This window comes from Thamnophis sirtalis, unplaced genomic scaffold (genome assembly GCF_051295495.1).
Source record: "Thamnophis sirtalis isolate CommonGarterSnake01/CBP01778 unplaced genomic scaffold, rThaSir2_p1.2 scaffold_14, whole genome shotgun sequence".
NCBI lineage: Eukaryota > Metazoa > Chordata > Lepidosauria > Squamata > Natricidae > Thamnophis > Thamnophis sirtalis.
The window spans coordinates 11,301,285-11,326,957 of NW_028261394.1; the positions used below are offsets into that span (position 1 = coordinate 11,301,285).

The following is a 25,673-nucleotide window of genomic DNA, read 5'->3' on the forward strand; positions in this document are numbered from 1 at the left end:
CAGTCAGCATGTGTGAACTTCAACTCCCAGAATTCCCCAGTCAGCATGCGTGAACTTCAACTCCCAGAATTCCCCAGTCAGCATGTGTGAACTTCAACTCCCAGAATTCCCCAGTCAGCATGTGTGAACTTCAACTCCCAAAATTCCTCAGTCAGCATGTGTGAACAACTCCCAGAATCCCCAGTCAGCATGTGTGAACTTCAACTCCCAAAATTCCTCAGTCAGCATGTGTGAACAACTCCCAGAATCCCCAGTCAGCATGTGTGAACTTCAACTCCCAGAATTCCCTAGTCAGCATGCGTGAACTTCAACTCCCAGAATTCCCCAGTCAGCATGTGTGAACTTCAACCCCCAGAACTCCCCAGGTAGCATGTGTGAACTTCAACTCCCAGAATTCCCCAGTCAGCAATTACAGGTAGTCCTCAACGTATGACCACAATCGAGCCTAACATTTATGTAGCTAAGTGAGAAATGCGTTAAGTGAGTTTCGCCTCATGTTGTGACATTTCTTGCCATGTCGTCGATGCAGTTGTTAAATTAGTAACGTGGGTCTGGCTCCCCCATTGACTTTGCTTCTCAGAAGGGGATCGTATGACCCAGGGACACAGCAACGGTCATAAAAATGAACCACTTGTCAAGGGTTCAAGTGTCAATCACGTGACTGTGGGGATGCTGCAACCGTCATAAGTGTGAAAAATTTTTCATAAGTCCCTTTTTTCCAGCGCCATTGTAACCTCAAATGGTCACTAAACAAACTGTTGTAAACCGAGAACTACCAGCAAAGACTTCAATTCCCAGATTTCCCTAGCTTGCACCCTGAGGAATTCTGGGAACTGAAGTCCACACTCCTTAAGTGGCCAGTTGAAAAAAAACCACTGATCTAAGTGGTTCTGATTCTGCTTGAGTGGATGGCCAAGGCAGAGTCCAACTCGTCCTGCTTGACCCTCTTCTCTGAGCCCCCCTACTGGCCGACCCCGATTGTTCCTTACCTCGGCAGGCCTTGCGATCGGAGATGGATTTGCTCACGTCGCGGTAAAAGCCCTCTTTGCAGTAATGGCAGTGCCGCCCAGCCGTATTGTGCCGGCAGTTGAGGCAGACGCCACCGCTCTTGCGCCCGGACAATTTGTAGAGCTCCATGTTGAAACGGCAACGTCGGGCGTGGAGGTTGCAGTTACAGGCTGAAAGGAAGAGACGGAACAGGTGAGAAGGGATGGACGTGTCTCAACCCCTAGCAAAAACGCAGTGGCTCAGCGGCTAAAACGCTGAGCTTGTCAATCAGAAAGGTTGGCCGTTCGGCGGTCCGAATCCCTAGCACCGCGTAACGGAGTGAGCTCCCGTGACTTGGTCCCAGCTTCTGCCAACCTAGCAGTTTGAAAGTACATAAAAAATACAAGTAGAAAAAATAGGAACCCTTTTTGGTGGGACGGTAACAGCGTTCTGTGCGCCTTCGGCGTTGAGTCATGCCGGCCACATGACCACGGAGACATCTTTGGACAGCGCTGGCTCTTCAGCTTTGAAACAGAGATGAGCACTGCCCCCTAGAGTCAGGAATGACTAGCACATATATGCGAGGGGAACCTATACCTTTATAAACAACCGAGCGAGTAGGACTTCTCATGCCAACTTTATTGAACAAGTGGGGCTTTAAATTGGGTGGGGATTATCTGTCTTCTTGCCCAGTCCAGTGGTTTGAAAGAGATAGGCCAGATCGGTTATCCAAGTAACAAGAGGTAAAACATGACTGAGGTTGAAGGCAAGAAGATACGCACACAAAAAACTTAGGCAGACACCTTCCTAACTCAGATGCGTATAAGGACAGCGGTGTGCGATATAAGGATGGGATGCAATTCAAGCATAGACAGACTTGCAATATTTTGTTACTAAAAAGTCAACCCCAGTCCAAGAATGACGTAGATTCTATGTGTTTTCCAACCATGACTCCTTTAAGATAGATGGATTCCAGCTCCCGGAATTTCCCAACGAGGACAAATGGACAACTTCCAGAATTCTCTAGGCAGCACGTGTGGACTTCAATTCCCAGAATTCCCCATCCAGGACGTACGGACTTCAATTCCAGGAATTCCCTAGCCAGCATGCTGGGGAATTCTAGGCATTGAAGTCCATCGTTCCTAAAGTGGTCAAGGTTGAAAAAAACACTGATCTAAGTAATTTGGGCTAGAACAAATCAGCCAAAGTTCGGTTATTTATTTGCTTACATCCCATAGACAGAATCTTGCCAGATTAAACCTCTAATATTCTTACACTAACAAATACACTGGAAGATTCTAGGAAGTGGCTATCCTAAATCTCTTGTTCTGTCTGCGATCCACCTTCTGGCTGTGTTGTCTCTTGGCTCATGCTTATCCTTGGAATATGCTCCATCTTTCCTGGGAAATGGCCACTTGCATCATCTCCCCCTCTGTAGGCACTTATCCCTCACATCTGGCCAATATCAATAAAGGTAGTTTTAGCCTTACTGTGGAATTGATTTCCTGGTTTGCTCTTCCTAATTCGTTGACAGATTTCAGTGTGGTGCCCACCAACTAGTGTCTCCTGACCCCATTTCAAAGCAAGCAATTCAAAACTCTGGGAAATCTTGGATCAATCCTTAAAATTAATTTGAAACATTCCTTATTTGGCTGTGCCAATGTCAGGCTCTATACAGCAATTTCTGACCAGTTCTGGAGAACCAGCAGCAGAAATTTTGAATAGTTCGGAGAACCGGCAAATACCAGCTCTGGCTGGCCCTGCCTCCATCTACTCTTTGCCTCTCGAGTCCCAGCTGATTGGGAGGGAATGGGGATTTTGCAGTATTCTTCCCCTTCCATACCCACCAACCCACCACATGCCCACCAAGCCACCACACGCCCACCAAGCCACCACACGCCCACCAAGCCACGCCATTCCCTCCAAGCCATGCCCACAGAATCGGTAGTAAAAATGTTTGAATCCCACCACTGGTTAAAACTCATCCTATCCTATCCTTTTTAACTAAAAGCAACAACAGGAAAATAAATTAAGTTCAGTTTGAAGAAAATCCAGCTGGAAATCCCTGGAAATCCAGGGCTCCAAAATCTGGGATTTTTGGGGGGTGGTCACCCTGCTCTTAAATGTTCATGGGTGTCCTCACGGAATGGCACCAGTTCAGACTCTTGAACCCTGTTGTTGTTCAAATATTTTTTAACACCCCAGCAAAAAGTCTGATTTTGGATCCCCTGGCATGAAGGCTCAAGTTAAAAAAAATAGAAGAACTGTTTTCCATCTGTAGGAATCCTTGATTCGCACCCAGATGGCAACTTCCATCTAAAGTTGCTGATCCAGAGTACATCCAAAGACCTCTGTCTTGGCCTGGGCAGTGGGATGCTTTCTTATTTCTCACCAGAGCTGTTATGGAACTGGAATCATGTCATCCTCAGCCAAGTTGCAAATCTGATGAAGAGAGCCAGAAGGCAGTGGAGAGACCTGCTAAAAACGCACGGGTGTCAAACTTGGTTTCATTGAGGGCCACATCAGGGTTGTATTGGACCTTGTGGGGGGAGGAAGCAGGTTGGGCGTGGCCAGCTCGACATCACTCTTGTCGGGGATGCATGTGGTGGCCCCAGTGCTCTGCCAGCGAAAATGGGCTCCCGAGCTCCGTTTTTGGCTGCCACGGCCTCCTGCAACCCTCCGCCAGCGAAAACGAAATTTGGGAGGGCTGCACGCAGCCCTTCCAAGCTCTGTTTTCACTGGCAGAGACACTGCAGGCTGGTCCTTCACTGTTTCCAGTGCGGCCCCGCGGGCCAGATCTAAACACCCCATGGGCCGAATCCGGCCCCTGGGCCTTGAGTTTGACACCCCTGGGCCTAGGTTATTTTGGTCTTTGTGCCTCCATGCATTCCCTTGCTCCCCTCTTTGGATCAACTTCCCAGAACCAATGGGGGTATCTGGGAGCCGTGAGTCCAGCTACAGAGCCTTCTGAGGATATCCCTACCAGCTCCTCTTTGACCACATGCCCAGAAAGATCACGGAAAGGAGATATCTTCCAACATCAAATGATGATTTGCTTTGTCCTCCTTCCGTCTGGTCAGATCCAGGCCAGAGGGAAAGCACACTGTGAAATTCATTACTTTGTTAGCCCAAGATTTAACTGCTGGCTCATCTTATTGTTTACGTGAAACATTATTTAGTATTAACATATATTTGTATCCTGTCTTCATTACTTTTACAATGAACTCAAGGTGGCAAACATAACCAACAGATCTTCCCGCTCCTATTTTCCCCATAACAACAACCTTGTAGGGTGGGGTGGGTCGAGAGAAAAGGACTGGCCCTTTCATGGCTTAAGTGGCATTAGAACAAGGGTCACCAACCAACCTTTCGGACTTTAGGGATCTCTAAATTCATAACTTTGGATCCCGTGGACCACTAATATGATCTGCCTAAAGACCGGCTGGGTGGGTGTGGCTAGGTGGTCATGTGACTGGGTGGGCATGGCCAACTCGGTGTCACTCATGTCAAGGGGCGCCTCGCCGGTCTCTACTCACCCTTCCTCTACCAGCTACTCCTCACCTACCCACCCGGGCTCCTTAGGCCCCAAACAGGAAGCAGTTGTTGGAGCTAAACAGCCACCAGGAGAAAGAGTTGGCAAAACAGCTCAGTTCAAGTTGGATCTGACCGAGAAGGAGGCTCAGGAGAAGCACCTCACTGAGGAATATAAGCATAGGCTTTCCAACCAGAGGGAAGACCTGCGGGAGTGCAAGACCAGGGACGGTTCCTGGAGGCTCAGTGGGCTGAGATGGTCAGCCACAGTTCCAGGCCATGATGCAGTCCCACTGGAACGAGGCCCTCCGGCTCTTTGCCACCAGCCTTCCTTCCAGCCTTCACCCAAAGCCCACACCAGGAGGCTGAAGCAGACCCCAAGTCGGAATTTCTGCCCCCCTCCAACCCACACAAAAAGACCCCGAAGGGGGAAACTCCCTGCAGTAACACAAGCGTTCATTGCACATATCCATTCCAAGGGGCATGGTTTGAGGATCTTTGATTTAGTGCAATATGAAAAATGCAAATAACTTTTCTGCGGACCACCACAATTTTCTCACGGACCACCAATAGCAATAGCAATAGCAATAGCAGTAGACTTATATACCGCTTCATAGGCCTTTCAGGCCTCTCTAAGCGGTTTACAGAGAGTCAGCATATTGCCCCCAACAATCTGGGTCCTCATTTTACCCACCTCAGAAGGATGGAAGGCTGAGTCAACCCTGAGCCGGTGAGATTTGAACCGCTGACCTGCTGATCTAGCAGTAGCCTGCAGTGCTGCATTTAACCACTGCGCCACCTTGGCTCTAAGGTTGTCACCAGTTGATGACAGCTGCGCTAGAACTCACTGGCTCCTGGTGACTGGCCCAAAGTCACCCAGCTAGTTTTCATGCCTAAAGTGGGACTAGAACCCACAATTTCCCACCTTCTAACCCTGATGCTTTAACCACTAGACCAAACTGGCTCCCCTTACAAAGCCATATCTGTTCTGGGAAACATCTTTAGATGTGGAGTGGGCTTGATGAATGGGTCCCACCAACTCCAGAAATGGGGTACAGTTGAAGGCATTGGGGGGGGGGGAACCCAGCAGGCAGTCGACCGACATGCTAGATTTGGCAAGAGCATCTCTGTTCTTTTCCTTAACATGTCCATGCTTGAATCTCGGCTGCTAAGCGTGTCGTTTGCACACGCTTCGTATTCCCCTCCCAAGTTGCACAGCTAAAAACTTGTCTCGCAACCGCCAGTCAGTTTTTGCTACAGCTCAATCTTTCTCTCACTCTCTCTCTCTCTCTCTTAAAAGTAATTACAGGCCTGAATGGTCCCTGCTGTTTGAGGGTATTAATAAGAATTTAATTGCATGCTATTGCACTAATTATATAGCAGCTCGCTTGCTTCCTTCCTCGCATAAGCCCAGCCAATTCTCCGGCTCCTTTCTGTTTTCTTTATTTTTTTTTTTAAAAAAACTCACATGACTAATTAACCAATCAAGGTTCAAATAATTTGTAAATAATGGGGCAATTATGACCCAAAGCTGGCATTCTGATTCCTCAGCGCAGGCTACTGAAATTCCCCGGTGGAGCGGAGACCTGTCAATTTTCTACCGCACGGCGTCTGCAAATTGGCTAGGAATGATTAGTCGGTGGGAGGCTCTTCCTGAAATTTTAAGAGTGCCAACTTGTGCCAAACCCACAACCAAGTGGAGCTCTGCTCTGTACTGCTAGCAGTGGGTAAGGGTCTGCTGTCTACCGTCCCCCGAGATCAGCAGATGTTCCTTTCGCCAAGCCGGAGAAACCTGGTCTCAAAAGATAAGCTGCCCCACCCTCCTCCATCCAACTATATTTCGTAAAGTGCTTGTGGAATGCCAGGCAGTGTTTATTTTGGCTCGGAAGACCTGGCTGGGTTGCCCAAGCAGCTCTCGACGCAGAAGTGGTTTAACGAATTGCCCACCTCAAAGTTCAGAAAGAAAGAGATGCTCAGACTGATGGCGTTGTTTAGGAGAAAATGGTTGGCAGGATGGTTTCACCTGCCAAAACATGATTTTAGCACCCCGCTCCCAAAAAGCTGGCACCGTATTTGCATTCTCTAGTTTAGTTTAGTTTAGTTTAGTTTAGTTTAGTTTAGTTTAGTTTAGTTTAGTTTAGTTTAGTTTAGTTTAGTTTAGTTTAGTGTTTAGTTTAGTTTAGTTTCCTTTCCTTCTTTCCTTCTTTCCTTCTTTCCTTCTTCTTTCCTTCTTTCCTTCTTTCCTTCTTTCCTTCTTTCCTTCTTTCCTTCTTTCCTTTCCCTTTCCTTTCCTTTCCTCCTTTCCTTTCCTTCTTTCCTTTCCTTTCCTTTAGAATAGAATAGAATAGAATAGAATAGAATTCAATTCAATTCTTTATCGGCCAAGTGTGATTGGACACAAGGAATTTGTCTTTGGTGTATGTACTTTCCATGTACATAAAGAAAAACAAAATAGAATGCATTCATCAAGAATCATAAGATTCAACACTTAGTGGTAGTTATAGGTTACTAATAAGAAAGCTGTTCTTTGCTTCATTGTCATTGCACCTCGTACAACGAAATGAAATGCCATCTTCAGCGTACAGCATAACTCTAAAAATAAAACACAAACACACATCCTTCGCATTCTATGCAATTAAGTTGAAAACCCCTGATATTGCATTAGTGTTGCACTATACAATAGAATTCAACATACTGCCCTGGGATAGAAGCTGTTTTTCAGCCGATTTGTCCTTGTTTTTATTGTCCTGTACCGTCTGCCAGATAGTAATAGTTCAAAAAAAAAAGGGAGCCTAGGATGAGATGGATCTTTAAGGACGTTTTGAACTTTCTTAAGGCAGTGGGAGCTATAAAGCTCTTCCAAGGTGGGGAGGGGGCAACCCATGATCCTCTGGGCAATGACGTTGACCCTCTGGAGTGCTGTCCTATCTGCCACTGTCCAATTGGCAAACCAGACACAGTGGCAGTAAGTTAAAACACTCTCTTTGGTGCAGTGCAGGGGTGGGTTTCTCGCCCCGTTCCAACCGGTTCGGTTGGAACGAGGCCGGCAGCGTCCTCGCGCACGCACGCGGCGTCCTCGCGCACGCACGTGGCGTCCTCGCGCACGCACGTGGTGCACGCATGCGTACTAGCATCTGCGCGATGCTCCAGCTGCTCCTGGAGGATCACGCAGGTGCTGTATGCGTTCTGCGCATGCGTGGAAGCGCAGAATTCGTAAAAACCGGGTAAGGAGCGGGCGCGGGTGTGCAGGCGCGCGCGGGCGCGGGGGGGGGGGCTTCGCCGTTCCCGGAAGTTACTTACTTCCGGGTTCGGCGACCAACCGGAACGCAGGGACCGGTGCGATCCGGTTGAAACCCACCCCTGGTGCAGTGGTAGAAGGTCACCAGTAGTTTTTCCTTCAGTTGTTGTTTCCTGAGAGGTCTCAGGTAGTATAATCTTTGCTTGGCTAGCAGAGTGGTGGTCTTGAAAGAATTCTGGGGTGTGTGCAATTGTGACCAGGATTTTCTTTCGGGATGGATGGCTAATCAGTTGGGGTGGGGGGAGTCAGGAAACATTGTTTTTGTAGAAAGTAACAGCGAGAATAGTTGATACACAAAGATGGGGAAATGTAGTTTTGTCCATGGGTTGGGGAAGATGATGGAGCTCACCGAGAAGGCCAAATTCATGTTTTAAAAAAAAAATTAGAGAAAAGACAATATTTATGTTTACTGCTGAATGGAAACTTAGAGCTTTTGTGTGTGAAAACAGAGAAAAATGATTAATGGTTGTGATGATTACAGGAACAAGAAGTCTACACTGTAGCCTCAGAATAAGAGGTCAAATTATAATGGAACATATAACTGTGATGAAGGAGATGAGAAGCTATTCCTTGGTTTCTTTTTTCTTTTCTTTCTATTTTTCTCCCCCCCCCCCTTTCCCTCTCCATCCTTCTTTCCTTTCATGATATGCCCCTCAAATGATAAATCTGAGGTTGGAGATTTGCTGAAATGCAAAGAAAGGTAGGCAGATGTGACACTTAAGGGCATTTATGAATAAACTAGAAGAACAGAGGTGTTCCTTTTATATTAGTTCTTAAATTATTAGGAGGAACTGTATTGGTTCTCCTTTGAAAATAATACTTGGAAATGGGTTGATGCAAACTTGAGATTGACATGGGTTTTGAAAACATCCCAGACAAATGATTTTGCTTTTCTTTTTCTTTCTTCTTTCTTTCTTTCTTTCTTCCTTCCTTCTTTCTTTCTTTCTTTCTTCTTTCTTTCTCTATCTCTCTCTCACATTCATGCCTTCCTCCCCTCCCTTCTGCTGTCTTTCTTTTTCCTTCCTTCCTTCCTTCCCTTTCTTTCTCTTTTTCTTTATTTCTTTCCTTCCTTCTTTCCTCTTCCTTCCCTTCCTCCCATTTCTTTCTTTCTTTCTCTCTCTTTCCTTCCTTCTTTCCTTCCTCTTCCTTCCCTCCCTCCTGCTGTCTTTCTTTTTCCTTCCCTCCTTCCCTTTCTTTCTCTTTCTCTTTCTTTCCTTCTTTCCTTGTTTCCTCTTCCTCCCCTTCCTCCCCTGTTTCTTTCTTTCCTTCCTTCCTTCCTCTTCCTTCCCTCCCCTCCCTCCCTCCCTCCCTCTTTCTTCTTTCTTTCTTTCTTTCTTTCTTTCTTTCTTTCTTTCTTTCTTTCTTTCTTTCTTTCTTTCTTTCTTTCTTTCTTCCTTCCTTCCTTCCTTCCTTCCTTCCTTCCTTCCTTCTTTCTTTCTTTCTTTCTTTCTTTCTTTCTTTCTTTCTTGGGTTAGGCTTGGAGCAAACAGAAGAGGTTCTGGGCATATAGAAACTATCATGAAAATTTAATAATAATGTCTGCAGGAGGAGATACAGTTGGCATTAATCACTAGTTTTGCTCAGAATCTAAGATCTTTTTTGGGGGGAAAAACTAAGGAAACTATTCTGAAGCCATCGTATTTTTGCAGCTTGTTTCATTTTGCAGCCAAAGAGTTTTGGTAGGGCAGACCCACTTTTTCCAGCAACCTGATGCTCATGGATGCTCCCCCTCTGCATTATGCATGCTGCGGCACCCCCAAAGCGTTAATATCTCCATGGAAAGGGGAACTTTACTGAGAGCCTTAGCAACAACCTCACACATTCACACACACACAAACATTCAAGCAAGGGGAGGGTTTTATGCAGATTCACCCTGATTGCCTTCCATTGACGGGGGCTTCCATCAGAATACCAATAGACCTGGTCAAACAAAAGGAGAACTTAAAAGAGCACAAAAGAGGATCCCTTCCCTCTGACCCTTAACCTTTAACCTTCCATTTTCCTGGGATTCACCCCCATGCAAGCCAACAGCCCCTGTTGATAAGGGAGGGGGTGGTCCATTTTAAAGTCTCATAAATCACTCGTCTCCGCTTTATCCCACCCAGAGTTGCTCTGAGATGAGATGAGCGGCCGATACATTTAATAAAAATCAATAAATACATAAAAGGCTTCTTTTCCTCGGTCCTCACACGATGAAGCTCGGGGAAGGATTTTAGCATCCTACTATTACTACTCTACTCTTTTATTTATATGCCGCCCTTTTCCCTGGGGGGACTCAGGGTGGCTTACAACTCAAAAAGGGGGGGGGGAACAAACATTTAACACGTAGGACAGTACGTCATTAAAAAAAACACTAAAAAAACCACAACATTAGTACCATTCGGGTGGGTTACAGTCTTTAGCCCCAGGCCTGACGGGATAGCCAGATTTTGAGGGCTGTGCGGAAGGTCGGGAGGGTGGTGAGGGTACGAATCTCCACGGGGAGATCGTTCCATAGGGTCGGAGCTGCCACCGAGAAGGCTCTCCTCCGCGTGGTTGCCAGTCGACATTGACCGGCAGATGGGACTCGGAGGAGGCCTAATCTATGGGATCTAATAGGTCGAGTGGAGGTGATTGGCAGGAGGCGGTCTCTCAAGTACCCAGATCTACTACCATGGAGGGCTTTATGGGTGACAAGTAGCACCTTGAAGCGTACCTGGAGATCGACAGGTAGCCAGTGCAGCTTGCGGAGGATAGGTGTTATGTGGGTGAAGCGAGGTACACCCACAATCGCTCGTGCGGCCGCATTCTGGACTAGCCGAAGTCGCCGAATACTCTTCAAGGGCAGCCCCATGTAGAGCACATTGCAGTACTCCAGCCTAGAGGTCACAAGGGCACGAGTGACTGTTGTGAGAGCCTCCCGGTTCAGGTAGGGGCGCAACTGGTGCACCAGGCGAACCTGGGCAAATGCCCCCCTGGTCACAGCTGACAAATGGTGTTCAAAAGTCAGCTGTGGGTCCAGGAGGACTCCCAAGTTGCGGACCCTGTCTGAGGGGTGTAGTGTTTGACCCCCCAGCCTGAGAGATGGAATACTTGCCGAATTAGTGGGAGGGAAACACAACAGCCACTCGGTCTTATCTGGGTTGAGCACGAGTTTGTTAGCCCTCATCCAGTCCCTCATCCATTCCTCACTTGTCACACCCAGCTTTTCTGATCCAACCACAACCCCATCAAAACCATGGATTCTGCCGATAGTGGGGCTCCTCCCTGTCTTACTCCAAAGTCGGGCAAGAGGAAAAATGGTCTGTGTGTAATGTGTGTAAGCACCTGAATTTGGTACACCTACAGAAGCTGTTGCTACCCTTTCAATATAAGTGGAGGCATTTGATTGACTTTATTAGGCCTTAGAAGCAGTCTAGATTTGCTCCCCAGCTGTTCTTGCTAGGTATAATTACAGACTGTACACTTATAGAGACTAACTTGATTCTGAACTTAACAACGGCAGCAAGATTGTTGGTGGCGCAGTGTTGAAAGAATTGCCTACTATTCAAGAATGGACGTTAAAAGTAGTAAACTTAGCAGAGATGGCCAAAATCTCAGCATATTTGAAGGATTATTCAGATGAGAAATACAAGGTGGAATGGAGAAGATGGATTGACTACATTCAAAATAAATATTGGACTAAGAAATTTCAACTAGCTTATGAATGAATGAACAAGGAATGTTACAATTTATCTAAAGTTAGCTTAATAAAAGGGGAGTTAAAGTACAAGAGGAGGTAGGATGCTATAGTTAGTTAGCTTATCTTAGTGTATGATTGTTAAACATTTATACCGTGTATTTTGCTCTGGGAGGTTGGGGGGAGGGAGGGTTGGAGGGGGGTAGGGTTGGCGTGGGGGGAGGTCAGGGGAAGGGGAAACATTTGTAAAATCTATTAAAACTCTTTAATAAAAAAAAGTAATAAAAGAACTAAAAAATAGAAGCAGTCTAGATTTGGAGTTGGATAAGAGAATTAAATTAAATCGAAAGAGGCTTGCTCCTGGGGAGGAAAGCGATGGCAAATCTAGACAGCATACCAAATAGCAGAAACATCACCTTGCCAGCAAAAAGGGCATATAGTCAAGACTTTGATTGTCTCAGTTGCAATGGGTGGCTGTGAAAGTTGGACCCCAAGAAAGGCTGAGCGCCAAAGAATGGAGGCCTTGGAACTCTGGTGCTGGAGAAGACTCCTGCGAGTCCCTTGGACCGCAAGGCCATCCAACCGGTCAGTCCTAGAGGAGATCAACCCTGGCTGCTCTTTAGAAGGCCAGATCCTGAAGAGGAAACTCAAAGACTTTGGCCACCTAATGAAAAGGAAGAAGGACTCCCTGGAGAAGAGCCTCATGCTGGGAACGATGGAGGGCAAAAGAAGAAGCGGATGGCAGAGAATGAGGTGGCAGGATGGAGTCACTGAAGCAGTCGGTGTGAGCTTAAATGGACTCCAGAGGATGGTAGAGGACAGGAGGGCCTGGAGGAACGTTGTCCATGGGGTCGCAATAGCTTGGACACAACTTTGCAACTAGCAATAACAAGGAGAATATCAAAAAGATGAGTTTTTTTTTTACCCCTTCCTTTCCAGATATCCCTTTCCAACTATGTCTCTCTGAAAATCTCCCTGTTGCCCCAAGCATGTTAGTCTGTTCCTTAATGCTATTTATTTATACGTCTTACAGACATCTTCTGATTCCAGGCCCTTTGCAAGAATAAACAAAACAGTGAATGAACCCTTTAAATTCTAAAAAGGAACAATGCAGTGACATTAATTAAGGGTATCTGGTTAGCATCAGTGATGCAGGGAGATCTTCAGATTTCTTACAGTATTAAGGTTAGGGTACTCCGTACTTCAGAAGGCTGGGGGAATGGGGAAAGACGCTGAGAAGAAGAAGCATCAAGTGTTTGGACTCCTGTAATTTATTTGGGATGGGAACTCAGAGCATTCCCTTCTTAGAAGAAGATGACATGGGGTGAGTTGAAGCCAGGTGGGAACATTTCTCCAGGAGGAATCCAAGCATAGAATAGAATAGAATTTTTTATTGGCCAAGTTTGATTGGACCCACAAGGAATTTGTCTTTTGTGCAGATGCTCTCAGTGTACATAAAGAAAAATGAAATACATTCATCGAAAATAAAAAGATACAACACTTAGTGATAGTCAAGGTTAAAGGGAAAGGTTCCCCTCGCACATATGTGCTAGTCATTCCTGACTCTAGGGGGCAGTGCTCATCTCTGTTTCAAAGCCAAAGAGCCAGTGCTGTCCGAAGACGTCTCCATGGTCATGTGGCCGGCATGACTCAACACCGAAGGCGCATGGAACGCTGTGACCTTCCCACCAAAGGTGGTTCCTATTTTTCTACTTGCATTTTTACATGCTTTCAAACTAGGTTGGCAGAAGCTGGGACAAGTCACAGGAGCTCATTCAGTTATGCGGTGCTAGGGATTCGAACTCCCAAACTGCCGACCTTCTGATTGACAAACTCAGCATCTTAGCTACTGAGCCACCGTGTCCCTCTTAGTGAAGGTTACTAATAAGCTATCAAACCGTACTAGTAAAGAAATAAAACAATATAAATTGAAAGATACAAGCAACATGGTTATAGTCATAAGTGGGAGGAGATAGGTAATAGGAAGGATAAGAAGAAGAATAGAAATGCAGTGTTAGTAAATAGTTTGACAGTGTTGTCTGGATTAGTTGTTAAACAGAGTGATGGCATTCGGGAAAAACTGTCCTTGTGTCTAGTTGTTCTGATATGCAATGCTCTATAGCATCGTTTTGAGGGCAGAAGTTGAAACAATTTATGTCCAGGATGTAAGGGGTCTGTAGATATTTTCACAGCCCTCTTTTTGACTCATGCAGTATACACTATACTAGTAGTGTAGGAAGTTATCATCTAGCCCTCTCCCAGAAAAATGAAATATCCTAGGAAATATTGAAAAGGCAGAATATTTCTCTAGATGTGAAAAGAAAGAAACATGTTTTAAAAGACAGAGTAGCTGCTTGTAGCTTCCTGCCCATCCCCACTTTGTTAATGGGCCATTAAGAAGGCCAAGCTAGTCCACTTTACATAATAAAGACTTCTCCACTTCAGCTACAGGAAAGCATGATAATATTGGCCCCAACTGACCACATGGCATCTGAGAACTCAACCAAATCTGGATTCAAAACACAGCCAGAGAGTTGCCCCTGCATGGCCCCATGGGAGTCTGACAACCAATCAGAATACATTTCTTACACAGGAACAGGAAACAGAGAGGTGGGACTGAACAGGTTATAAAAAGCCTAGCAAGCCCCTCCCTCAGCCCTTCTCTTCTTGTCCACGAACACTGAAGCATGTGATCACCTTTTCTGTTCAGGACTCAAGCCATGTGGTCCTGTCCACCAATAAACCATCTTTCCACGTAGCCTCCATGTCTCCAGTGTCTTTTTCCCCACTTGGAGCCAAACCCAGAAGGACATTTCTTTCATCAGTAGAGTATATACTATAGTAGAGTCTATACTAGTAGAACTGATCCATGTAGAGTTTGAAAGGAATTAACCAAGACACAGACATGAAAGCAAACCAATTTAAGGAGAACCCTGGCCAATGAGGCCTTCGTGTATGTGACTTGGAGGTCCACTTCGCAGAAGTAGGAGCCGTGCTCTGGTCATCTGCAAAGTGGTGTCAAGCGGATGGCCAGAAGGTGGCACTGCAAGGACAACTTCAGCCATTGACCCAACCAACCAATGAAATTCTGCCTGGTCCCTCTCATTGCCACAGGATGCAAAATGAACTGGAGTTATACTGCCAGCCAGCCTCCCCTGCTTCTTAGTTGACTCGCCTTCAAAGAAGGGGACAGCCTCATGAGTTGGCTTTCTTCTTGAGAAGGATGGAATCAGGGACACCTTGGGAAGAGTCCCAAAAATGGACAGCTCCAATTGGGAAGCAAGCCATGGAGATGTCTTCTTCAGAGACACCCTTCCAAAGAGACAGGCTCTCATGTGAAGAGATAATACCGCTTAATACCGCACTAGTGAGCTCAAACTTAGAATGCCTTGTCTACTTCTGTCCACCACGATAGGAAGAAGATGTTGAGACCCCGGAAAGTGTGCAGAGAAGACCTTATAGGTCATCTAATCCAACCAATGGACTAAAAAATCTCCAATGTCCCTTCCAAATCTATTGTTCTATGTTCTATGAAATCCTGAAAGGACTCAACCCTTTTGAACAAGGCTCCAATTATAAACTAACACAAAATGTTTTATCGTTGGCATTTACCACCAACAAGATTGGCTAAAATGTACCCAAACATGAAGCCGACCTGCTGGAAGTGTAAAAAAGTACAAGGGACTAATTATCACATATGGTGGACCTGCCCGGAAACACAAAAATATTGGACAAAAATTTGGAAATGGGTGCAAGCAATTACAGGAGGACAGATAAAATATAAACCCAAAATCTTTCTGCTGGGAATAATCAAAGGGAAACATACAAAGAAAATTAAGTACATATTAACACATTTGCTAACTACAACTAGAATAGCATTTGCCCAATGCTGGAAACAAAATAATGGATGAATTAGTGATAAAAATAATGGATGAATTAGTGACAAAAAAAACCTTTGGATTGTGCAGAGATGGACAAATTAACACTAAAATTAAATGATAAAGAAGATTCGGAATATTATGAAATTTGGAACAATTGGTACAAATGGCTGTAAAACAAGAATAAAATTAATTAAGCCATATATATATATATATATATAAAATATATATAGAACTGTGTATAAAGGTGTGTAAATATAGAAGCAAAATATTATATACATGTACATATATAAATATATATAGAACTGTGTATAAAGGTGTGTAAATATAGAAGCAAAATATTATATACATGTACAGGTATGATGACATAACAATGTTGATATAATGACTGTAAGGTGTTGTAGAAGGGGAAAAATAATAATAAAAAAATCTGCTAATGAACAAGGCTCCAAGCAATGGCGGAGGTTTAGCTGCCTTTGCCATATCCTGCCAAGCTTTTAATGTCATCAGTAGCATCCATAGGAGGAGATAAGAGTCAGGCTGATGAAAGCAATCTTGCATTATCATTCCACACTCTTCACAGCCCCCATGCATGCCTTAAGGACATCACGAGGGCAGCCCTTGTGATGCAACCCATCATCGTTCCGATAAATGAACATTTTAGCATCTCAAAGAAGTTCTCCATTGGCTCCAACAGCAGCGTTAGCCCCAAGTCTCTTCTCTTGACAGGCAATTCAGTCAGCCAAAGACAGTGCCATGCTATGAAGTCATGAATCAACACATCGTGACAGGTTACACAATGGATGCCACGCCTGCTTATTACTCCGGAATCTGCTGTTGGATTTGCTCTTAGGCAAAATACTTGGAAGGTAGTTATTTCTTTTCAAAATGTAAATTCGATTCAGAATGAAATTCAGAGGGAAGATGGGAGCAATCCAGGTCAAATGTGGATGCTCTGGGACTTTTATTTATTTATTTATTAGCTTCTGAGAAGCACAGGAGAAGATAGTCAGCCGGAGAGTATGATTACAGATGTATAACCTGCTTACTGAATTGGCCATTTTCAATCAGAATAGAGCTGGAAGGGACCCTTGGAGGTCTTCTAGTCCAACCCCCTGCTCGTGCAAGAGGAACAATGCAGTGACATTAATTAAGGGTATCTGGTTAGCATCAGTGATGCAGGGAGATCTTCAGATTTCTTACAGTATTAAGGTTAGGGTACTCCATACTTCAGAAGGCTGGGGAAATGGGGAAAGACGCTGAGAAGCATCATCATCAAGTGTTTGGACTCCTGTAATTTATTTGGGATGGGAACTCAGAGCATTCCCTTCTTAGAAGAAGATGACATGGGGTAAGTTGAAGCCAGCTGGGAACATTTCTCCAGGAGGAATCCAAGAATAGAATAGAATAGATTTTTTTTACTGGCCAAGTTTGATTGGACACACAAGGAATTTGTCTTTTGTGCCGATGCTCTCCGTGTACATAAAGAAAAATGAAATACATTCATCAAAAATAAAAAGATACAACACTTAGTGATAGTCAAGGTTAAAGGTAAAGGTTCCCCTCGCACATATGTGCTAGTCATTCCTGACTCTAGGGGGCTGTTGGAGGTCTTCTAGTCCAACCCCCTGCTCGTGCAAGAGACCCTGTACCAATGATGGCAAACCCAAAAGAGGAGCTGCCTGGGTGGCATGGGCATGTCGTAAAATGCAACATTCAGCTACCCGGCACACCGGAAAACAGAAGACCAGCTCTTCCACTTTCCGCCACTGCTCCACGCACAAAGGCCAGCTGATTGTTGCACGTCCATGCCCACCAGAAACCTGGAAGAGGAACGGGCAATGCTGCGCATGCCAGGCGACATCACTCCACACGCTACTTCGGGCACAAGTGCAATAGGTTCGCCATCTCTATACGGGCGGGCAAGGATAGTTGATGCGCAAAATATACATTGCAACGCTTATTGCAAAGCCTCTCAACTATCAAACGACAACCCGGCCTTCACGTGGTGCCCCCCATTCCCACCAATCGGGCTCTGTCGACCCTTGGGACTGGCGTCCCCTTGGGTATATCCAGCCGAAACAGCTTCCATGGATCGCCGTATCCATTCCTTTTACAGTGGCGTCAAATTTCCATGGAAGTCACCTATACCCACGATGGGTGAAGAGGCGTCAAGTACAAGTACAAGTACATCTCTATACCACTTCAGATAGGTGCCTGTCCAGACTTTGCTTAAAAACCTCCAGTGATGGAACACCTACACCTTCTGAAGGCAACATCTGTTCCACTGGTTAACTGTCCTCCACTGTTAGCAAGTTTCTCCTTAATTCGAGGTTGCTTCTCTCTCCTTGTTTAGTTTCCAACCATTGCTTCTTGTCCTGCCCTCCTGGTGATTTGGAAAATAAATTAACCCCTTCTTCTTGGTTGGCAGCCCCTCAAATTCTGGGAAACTGCTATTCCTTCTTTTCTCTAGATTAGCCGTACCCAATTTCTGCAACCGTTCTTCATACATTTTTGTCTCATTTTGGAATTGGAGAGATGGTTTGGTAGTCAATGCACCAGGCTAGACACTGGGAGATAGTGAGTTCTAGTCCCAGTTTAGGCACAAAGCTAGCAGGGTGACCTTCAGCCAGTCACTTTCTCTGAGCCCCGGGAAGGAGACAATGACAAATTGTTTCTTTGCCAAGTAAACTGCAGGGATTTGTTCAGATTTGCCTCTGAAAAACAGGTGGAATTGAATGGAAGGGGGGGAAAATGACATTGTAAGAAGACATTGCGAAAATAGACCCATTTCAAGTGAATATAAAGATAAAACCAGAGACTTTTCTCTTAGGTTTAATAGATAGAGAACTTAGTTGGGGAAAATGAAGCTTTGATGTTATATATGCTGATAGCAGCAAGAATGTGCACAAAAATGGAAGGATACTTTAATTCTCACAAAGAAGGAACGGCTGCAAAAGTTGATGGAGTTAGCAGAGACGGTTAAATTGACTGCTTCGATTTTAAAAATATATAATTAATTTGTTTCTACTTGGAAACCACTTTGAGACTTTGGGCTTGAGGTGGGAAAAAAAACTTTGATTTTGGGTTTTGCTGACTCGATAGGTTTGCTGCTAGAGAAATGGCTAGTATATATGATTACATAAAAGTAAAAAGTTGAGATTTTATGTTACTACTTTATTTGACTGCACCAAAAGGAGTTGGAAGTCAATGCTTTCCTTTTTCTTCCCCCTTTTCCCCCTCGTATTTTTTTCTCCCATCACCTTCATTTTTCTTTGTATTTCTGTGTTTTGTGTTTTGATAAAACTAACAAAATATTTTTTTAAACATAAAAGAAAATTGACCCATGGATTAAGTTGGCAGAATACACAATAACATCTCTCTCTCTCCCTCTCTCTCTCACACACACACACACAGACAGAGAGACATCACAAACACACAGCCACAATTTATTGATATTAAAACTCTCCAAGTCTAATCTAGACAGCCTGTTTGGTGCAATGTTGAGAAACCCAGAGACTGTGAGTTCTACTCCTACCCTGTTTTCCTAAAAACAAGACCTCCCCGGATAATAAGCCCAATCCGGCTTTTGTGTTCATGTGCTAAAAAATAAGCCCTCCCCTGAAACTAAGCCCTCCCCCCAAAAATTGCAACACAGCAGCAGCCCTGAGGTGACCACGCTCACCGCCTCCTGCACCTCAAAAATAATAAGACCTCCCCGAAAATATGGCCAAGCGCTTATTTCGGGGGTCAAAAGGGAATAAGACCCTGTCTTATTTTCGGGGAAACACGGTATCTTGAGCCCAGAACCAGCTGGGTGACTTTGGGTCAGTCCTTCTCTCTCAACCCTGGGAAGCAAGCAATGGCAAAACACTTCCACAATCTTGCCGAGATAACTGCCGGGACTCATCCAAGGATGGCGGGGTTACCAGGAGGCACCCCTCCACTTCAAAACCCCTAATCCAACCCAATCGAACCAAATTTTTCATCTTAACCAAACTGTGAGAACGTAACCTCTGGTTTGGAATTAACCAGCCTCAGTATTTTAACGTTTCCTTTGTATTTTTTCTCCCCGGGCATTTCATTCCCTGAATCTAATGGCCTGAGGAAAGACTTCATGCAGGGTTCTCAAACTTTAGGTCACGATCTCCTTCCTCTGGAGGTCACAGAAGTCACCCGGCCATGCTTGCTTTACCAACTGCCAGCAGTTTGCAGATTGAATCTCACCAGGCTCAAGGTTGACTCAGCCTTCCATCCTACCAAGGTGGGTCAAATGAGGACCCAGATTGTTGGGGCCAGAGGCTGACTCTGTAAACCGCTTAGCGAGGGCCATAAAATGTTGTGAAGCAGTATATAAATCTAAGTGCTATTGCTGTTGCTATTGCTATTCTCCTCTCCTCTCCTCCTATTCTATTCTATTCTAATTCCTATTCCTATTCTTCCAATTGCTATTCCGATTCTATTCTGTTCTACTCTATTCTTGATTCTCTATTCTATTCTATTCTATTCTATTCTATTCTATTCTTTACTCTCCTCTCCTTCTGTTCTGTTCTAATTCCTATTCCTATTTGATTCGATTCAATTCGATTCGATTCTACTCTATTCTATTCTTGATTCTCTATTCTATTCTATTTTATTCTATTCTATTCTTTACTCTCCTCTCCTTTCCTTCTGTTCTGTTCTAATTCCTATTCCTATTCGATTCAATTCAATTCAATTCTACTCTACTCTACTCTATTCTATTCTTTACTCTGCTCTCCTCTTCTTCTGTTCTGTTCTAATTCCTATTCCTATTCCTATTCCTACTCTACTCTACTCTACTTTACTCTATTCTATTCTTTACTCTGCTCTCTTCTTCTGTTCTGTTCTAATTCCTATTCCTATTCCTATTCCTATTCCTATTCCTATTCCTACTCTACTCTACTCTACTCTACTCTACTCTACTCTACTCTACTCTACTCTACTCTATTCTTTACTCTGCTCTCTTCTTCTGTTCTGTTCTAATTCCTATTCCTATTCCTATTCCTATTCCTATTCCTACTCTACTCTACTCTACTCTACTCTACTCTACTCTACTCTACTCTACTCTACTCTACTCTACTCTACTCTACTCTACTCTACTCTATTCTTTACTCTGCTCTCTTCTTCTGTTCTGTTCTAATTCCTATTCCTATTCCTATTCCTATTCTACTCTACTCTACTCTAAGCCTGGCACATTTTGACTCACTTTCCCCTTGCCAGCAGAGAGGCTTCCAACTTTAAGTGGGCTTTCTGAAGGGTCTTGTTCTGGCTCTGTAGACCCTGCCCGATGCGTGGGCCTGGCTACCAGGCAGCAAACCTTCCTGCCATGGGACAGGAAAGGGGGGGCACCTTTTAATTGCTGCTAATTGCAGGGGCCTCTTCCTGCTGGCCAGAGAGATGTCCCATTTGAAAGACACAGAGGGGAACGCTTGGGCCGCTAATCCGCTTTCAGCCGCTAAGCCTCTTTCGGAGGTGTGTGATTTAGGAGCCCTTTCACACAGCAGCAGCACAAAGACCCGAAAAGCAAAGGGGAAAAGAGGAGATGGGGCCGAGAGGAGAAAGTTTCACACGGCAGCCTGGCTGGGCTTAGCAGCCTTTGTGTGAGCTGTTCCCCTTGGGGATGTCTGAAAGAGTCACTGCCTGCCTCTCTCCCTCTCTCCCTTCTCCCCAAACCTTGGCTGACATTCCTATTTCACTCCATCTGCCAAAAGGTGGGTTCCTCACCTACCCACTCACCCCAAATCAAGCAAAGGGGGCTCAAGAGAAATATCTCCCCAAGGTATGAGCTTGGCTGGGTGGCATCATAGAAGGAAGCAATGGAGGTCTGCATCCACACAACAGTTTAAAGGTAAAGGTTCCCCTCGCACATATCTGCTAGTCATTCCCAACTCTAGGGGGCAGTGCTCATCTCTGTTTCAAAGCAGAAGAGCCAGCGCTGTCCGAAGAAGTCTCCGTGGTCATGTGGCTGGCATGACTTAATGGCAAAGGTGCATGGAACACTGTTACCTTCCCACCAAAGGTGGTCCCTATTTTTCTATTTGCCTTTTTCACGTGCTTTCGAACTGCTAGGTTGGCAGAAGCTGGGACAAGTCACGGGAGCTCACTCCGTTATGCAGCGCTAGGGATTCGAACCGCCAAACTGCCGACCTTTCTGATCGACAAGCTCGGCGTCTTAGCCGCTGAGCTACCCTTTTACAGAACAATCTAAAAGAATGCAAATGAGCAGATAACTTCACGAAATCCTTCCATCCCCCACCATCCAGTCAGAGCTGAAGAACCTTCTTGGATGATAAGCAAAATGTCTTCCAAGAAAAGCAAGAAAGTCCAGTTTCCTCTTGAAAAAAGCACCTTGGGACAACCGTGACCCGGATGACGGAAAATCTCCACAGACATTCACACAATAGACGTAACCCAGGTCAACAAAAGATCTAATCAACAGTTCACACAACATCCAATGTTTAGGTTAGGGTTGATCTTAGTTAGTGTATATATGTGGGTGGATACAACTCAGCCTGTTTCATATCACTTTATAATGCCTTGGTAAGGTCACACTTGGATTCCTGCATTCAGTTTTGGTCACCACGATGTAGAAAAGATGTGGAGACTCTAGAAAGAGTGCAGAGAAGAGCAACAAAGAGGATTAGGGGACTGGAGGCTAAAACATATGAAGAATGGTTGCAGGAACTGGGTATGTCTAGTTTAATGAAAAGAAGGACTAGGAGAGACATGATAGCAGTCTTCCAATACCTCAGGGGCTGCCCCAAAGAAAAGGGAGTCAAGCTATTCTCCAAAGCACCTGAGGGTAGGACAAGGAGCAATGGGTGGAAACTAATCAAGGAGAGAAGCAACTTAGAACTGAGGAGAAATTTCCTGACAGTGAGAACAATTAATCAGTGGAACAACTTGCCTCCAGAAGTTGTGAATGCTCCAACCCTGGAGGATTTTAAGAAGATGTTGGATAAGCATTTGTCTGAAGTGATGTAGGGTTTCCTGCCTAAGCAGGGGGTTGGACTAGAAGACCTCCAAAGTCCCTTCCAACTCCGTTATTATATTATATTGGTTTAGGACTGAGAAGATTGACGGTTAACTCAATAACCGCGTTCAGCGTGCTGTGAGAATACAGCCCCCAGATCTGGGTTAATATCTACCTGTTCTTTTCCTTGTGGTTTGGGGGTTACATTAGATCCAACCTGTGCTATGTTTCCAGCTGAACCAGTTCACTGGTCCGGATGGTTTACTGAGATCAAAGGTGATGTCAACAGACAAGGATTGGGTAGCTTAATTGAAGAGAAGTTATTCATTGACCTATTCCATTCATGAATATGCCATTCATCTTTCTCTTCAGACCAGTTGGGCTGTTCTGCGACAGCAGAGCCTCCAACCAACTTTGCTTCTGCTTCATAGCAAGCCAGCCATTAAGATCAAGGGAAATGAGGAACATGAAGAGCTTCAGGAAGTGAGAGAAAGCAGGTCAACAGTTAACTGAGGTCTCTTCCTCAAAAGGACTTGATCTTCCTCTATTGGGAGAAGGTTTCCTTGATTCTTCTAGGTAGGTCTTGTTTAAGGAAAAGAGGAGGTGACATGACAGCAGTGTTCCAATATCTCAGGGGCTGCCCCAAAGAAGAGGGAGTCAAACTATTCTCCAAAGCACCTGAGGGCAGGTCAAGAAGCAATGAATGGAATCTAATCAAGGAGAGAAGCAACTTAGAACTAAGGAGAAATTTCCTGACAGTGAGAACCATTAACCAGTGGAAGAGCTTGCCTCCAGAAGTTGTGGGTGCTTCATCACTGGAGGTTTTTAAGAAGAGACTGGACAGCGACCTATCTGAAAGGGTCTCCTGCTTGATCAGGGGGTTGGACTAGAAGACCTTCAAGGTCTCTTCTAGCTCTATTTTGATTGACTGATTGACTAATTGAAACCTGTCCTTTTCAATGTTATTTCAGAAAGCAGGTTGGGCAAAGGTGAGAAATAGAGAGAGAGGGAGGAAGAGAGGAAGGAGAGGAAGGAGAGGGAGGATGGAAGGAAGGGAGGGAGGGGGGAAGAAAAAGAGAGGAAGGGATAGATAGAAAGAAAGGTGAAATATGACTTGATCTCAGATTATAGTGCTTAGAACATCAATTGTCAATATCACTGCTCTGCAGGGAGGGAATCTAGCTATGTGAATAAATAGAACCAAAGAAGGAAGGAAGGCTGATGTTATAATAAGCCAGTTATTCAAGGAAGTTCTTTTGAAAAAAGATTTGGGGTTGTATATTACAATATTTGGCCTTCCCTCCCTATCAGTTTCCCAAGAATTCTATTTTCCACATGGATGTCTGCAATAATATCTATATCTCTATCATCTCTCTCTCTCTCTATCATCTCTATCTCTCTCTCTATCTCTCTCTATCTCTATCTCTCTATCTCTCTATCTATCTGTTCCAATATCTCAGGGGTCGCCACAAAGAAGAGGGAGTCAAACTATTTTTCAAGGCACCTGAGGGTAGAACAAGAAGCAATGGGTGGAAACTAATCAAGGAGAGAAGCAACTTAGAACTGAGGAGGAATGTCCTGACAGTTAGAACAATTAATCAGTGGAACAGAAGTTGCCTCCAGAAGTTGTGAATGCCCCAACACTGGAAGTCTTTAAGAAGATGTTGGATAGCCATTTGTCTGAAACGGTATAGGGTTTCCTGCCTAGGTAGGGGGTTGGACTAGAAGACCTCCAAGGTCCCTTCCAACTTTCCTATTGTATTGTATTGTATTGTATTGTATTGTATTGTATTGTATTGTATTGTATTGCATGTCCACCACATATGATAATATCATCCCGGCGTCTGGTGACACTTCCAACACTTAGTTGATTTATCTTTAAACATTTTTTGCCCATCTTTTCGGTGATATATGCCATCCATAAAACATTTCATACAAATTATCTTTATAGGCTGTTGCCATTGTCAATTTATAATTCCTTTCCCATAATTGCTGCCACTTCTCAAGGACCAGCTGTCGTTCTGACAACCCGATGAATCAAAGGCAGAGAAAGAAGATAGGGAGAAATCCCTTCTTACCTAAGCATTCGTTGGCCTCCCTGGCTGTGGCCCTCTGCCAGGGACGGTCGTAATGGAAGGGTTTGCAGCGGTCACACTCCGGCCCTTCCGTGTTATGTTTGCAGTCGCACACCAGCTTGCCTTCCTTGTCCTTCACGCAGCGCGAGGCGTGCCCATTGCACTTACACCGTCCGCCAACCTGGAATTCCCCCACGGCATAATAATAGGAAGACGAGCTTCCTCCGCCGTCCTCATCCTCGTGGTCCCGTCCGCCGAGCTCCCGGAAGAGATGCGGACGGCTGAAAATGATCCGGATGTCGGTGGCCGTCACCCAGTCCTGAAGGACAGGGCTGTTGTCAAAGTCTTGAGCGGATGGACGCCCGTCCAAGGTGCTGAAGGCGATGAGACCGCCAGTCAAGGGGTAGAGGTCAGTGTGGCCATCCGTACACAGGGCCTCTTGCTCGTTCTGCTTGGTGACGGTGGCCTTGTTGGGTTTGCCGTAGATCTTCCGGCATTGGGACGAATAGTATTGGTAAGGTACCCAACTCTTGCCGTAATCCATGGACTTGAAAACCGCAGCCGATTCCGGACGGGGCGAGCAGAACTGGAGGCTGACGTAGATGACCTCAAACTTCTTGGCCAAGGAGAGGGTGAGGCTGACATTTTGGGGGGAGTGATGCAACGTCTCCGAACGCCAGCAAGTCATGTTGGCCGCCGTGTTGAGGTCCGTGAGATAGGACGCTGGGTGAGCTTTCCGGGGGTCCGAGGAATCGCAGTGGCGGGTGGGGGTCTTCCCGCACGTGCTGGAGGCATGGACGTCCTTGCCAAAGGCCGCGTTGACGAACTCAGGGATGCAACGGCGAGGTGCCCCTTTTTCATCGTAGCAAGGATCCGGTGGGATCTGCTGGATGGCAAAGGGGTTAGCACCATGGGAGAAGTCCACCCTACAGAGAATCAGCAGTAGCCATACACCAGCCACGGAGCCCATCCTGCTGCAGGGTCTTCTGGCGTCCCCAAAAACAGCTTCTCTCTGAAGGGAAAGCAAAGAAAGTGTTGGAAACAGAGTCAGTTCTCCAGGCGTGTGGGAGGAGGCGAAGGAGATGCCCAGGGAGGTGTGAGGAGGCTGAATGGGTGGGGGGGAAGGTGAACTAGAGAACATCAGGCTAAAGACTTGCAAATGTTTGGAAAGTGGGGTGGTGGAGAAATAGATTGCCTGCTACTGCCTGGCTGAGAGTGAAAAGCCGTGGCTCGAAGTTCAGGTGAAAGAAAG

General features: G+C 45.4%; 1 protein-coding gene across 1 annotated transcript in view; it reads right to left on the bottom strand.

Moving 5' to 3' along the window:
• Positions 1-25,427, bottom strand: part of NTN3 (netrin 3) — a 91,020-nt gene extending 65,593 nt beyond the window's left edge. The window contains exons 1-2 of the mRNA XM_087729578.1: positions 24,425-25,427; positions 990-1,178 (exon numbers count right to left, since the gene is read on the bottom strand). Coding sequence (XP_087585704.1) covers positions 990-1,178; positions 24,425-25,391 — 1,156 coding nt within the window. The 5' untranslated portion in view covers positions 25,392-25,427. The remainder of the gene's footprint in view (positions 1-989; positions 1,179-24,424) is intronic.
• Positions 25,428-25,673: the final 246 nt, after the last annotated feature.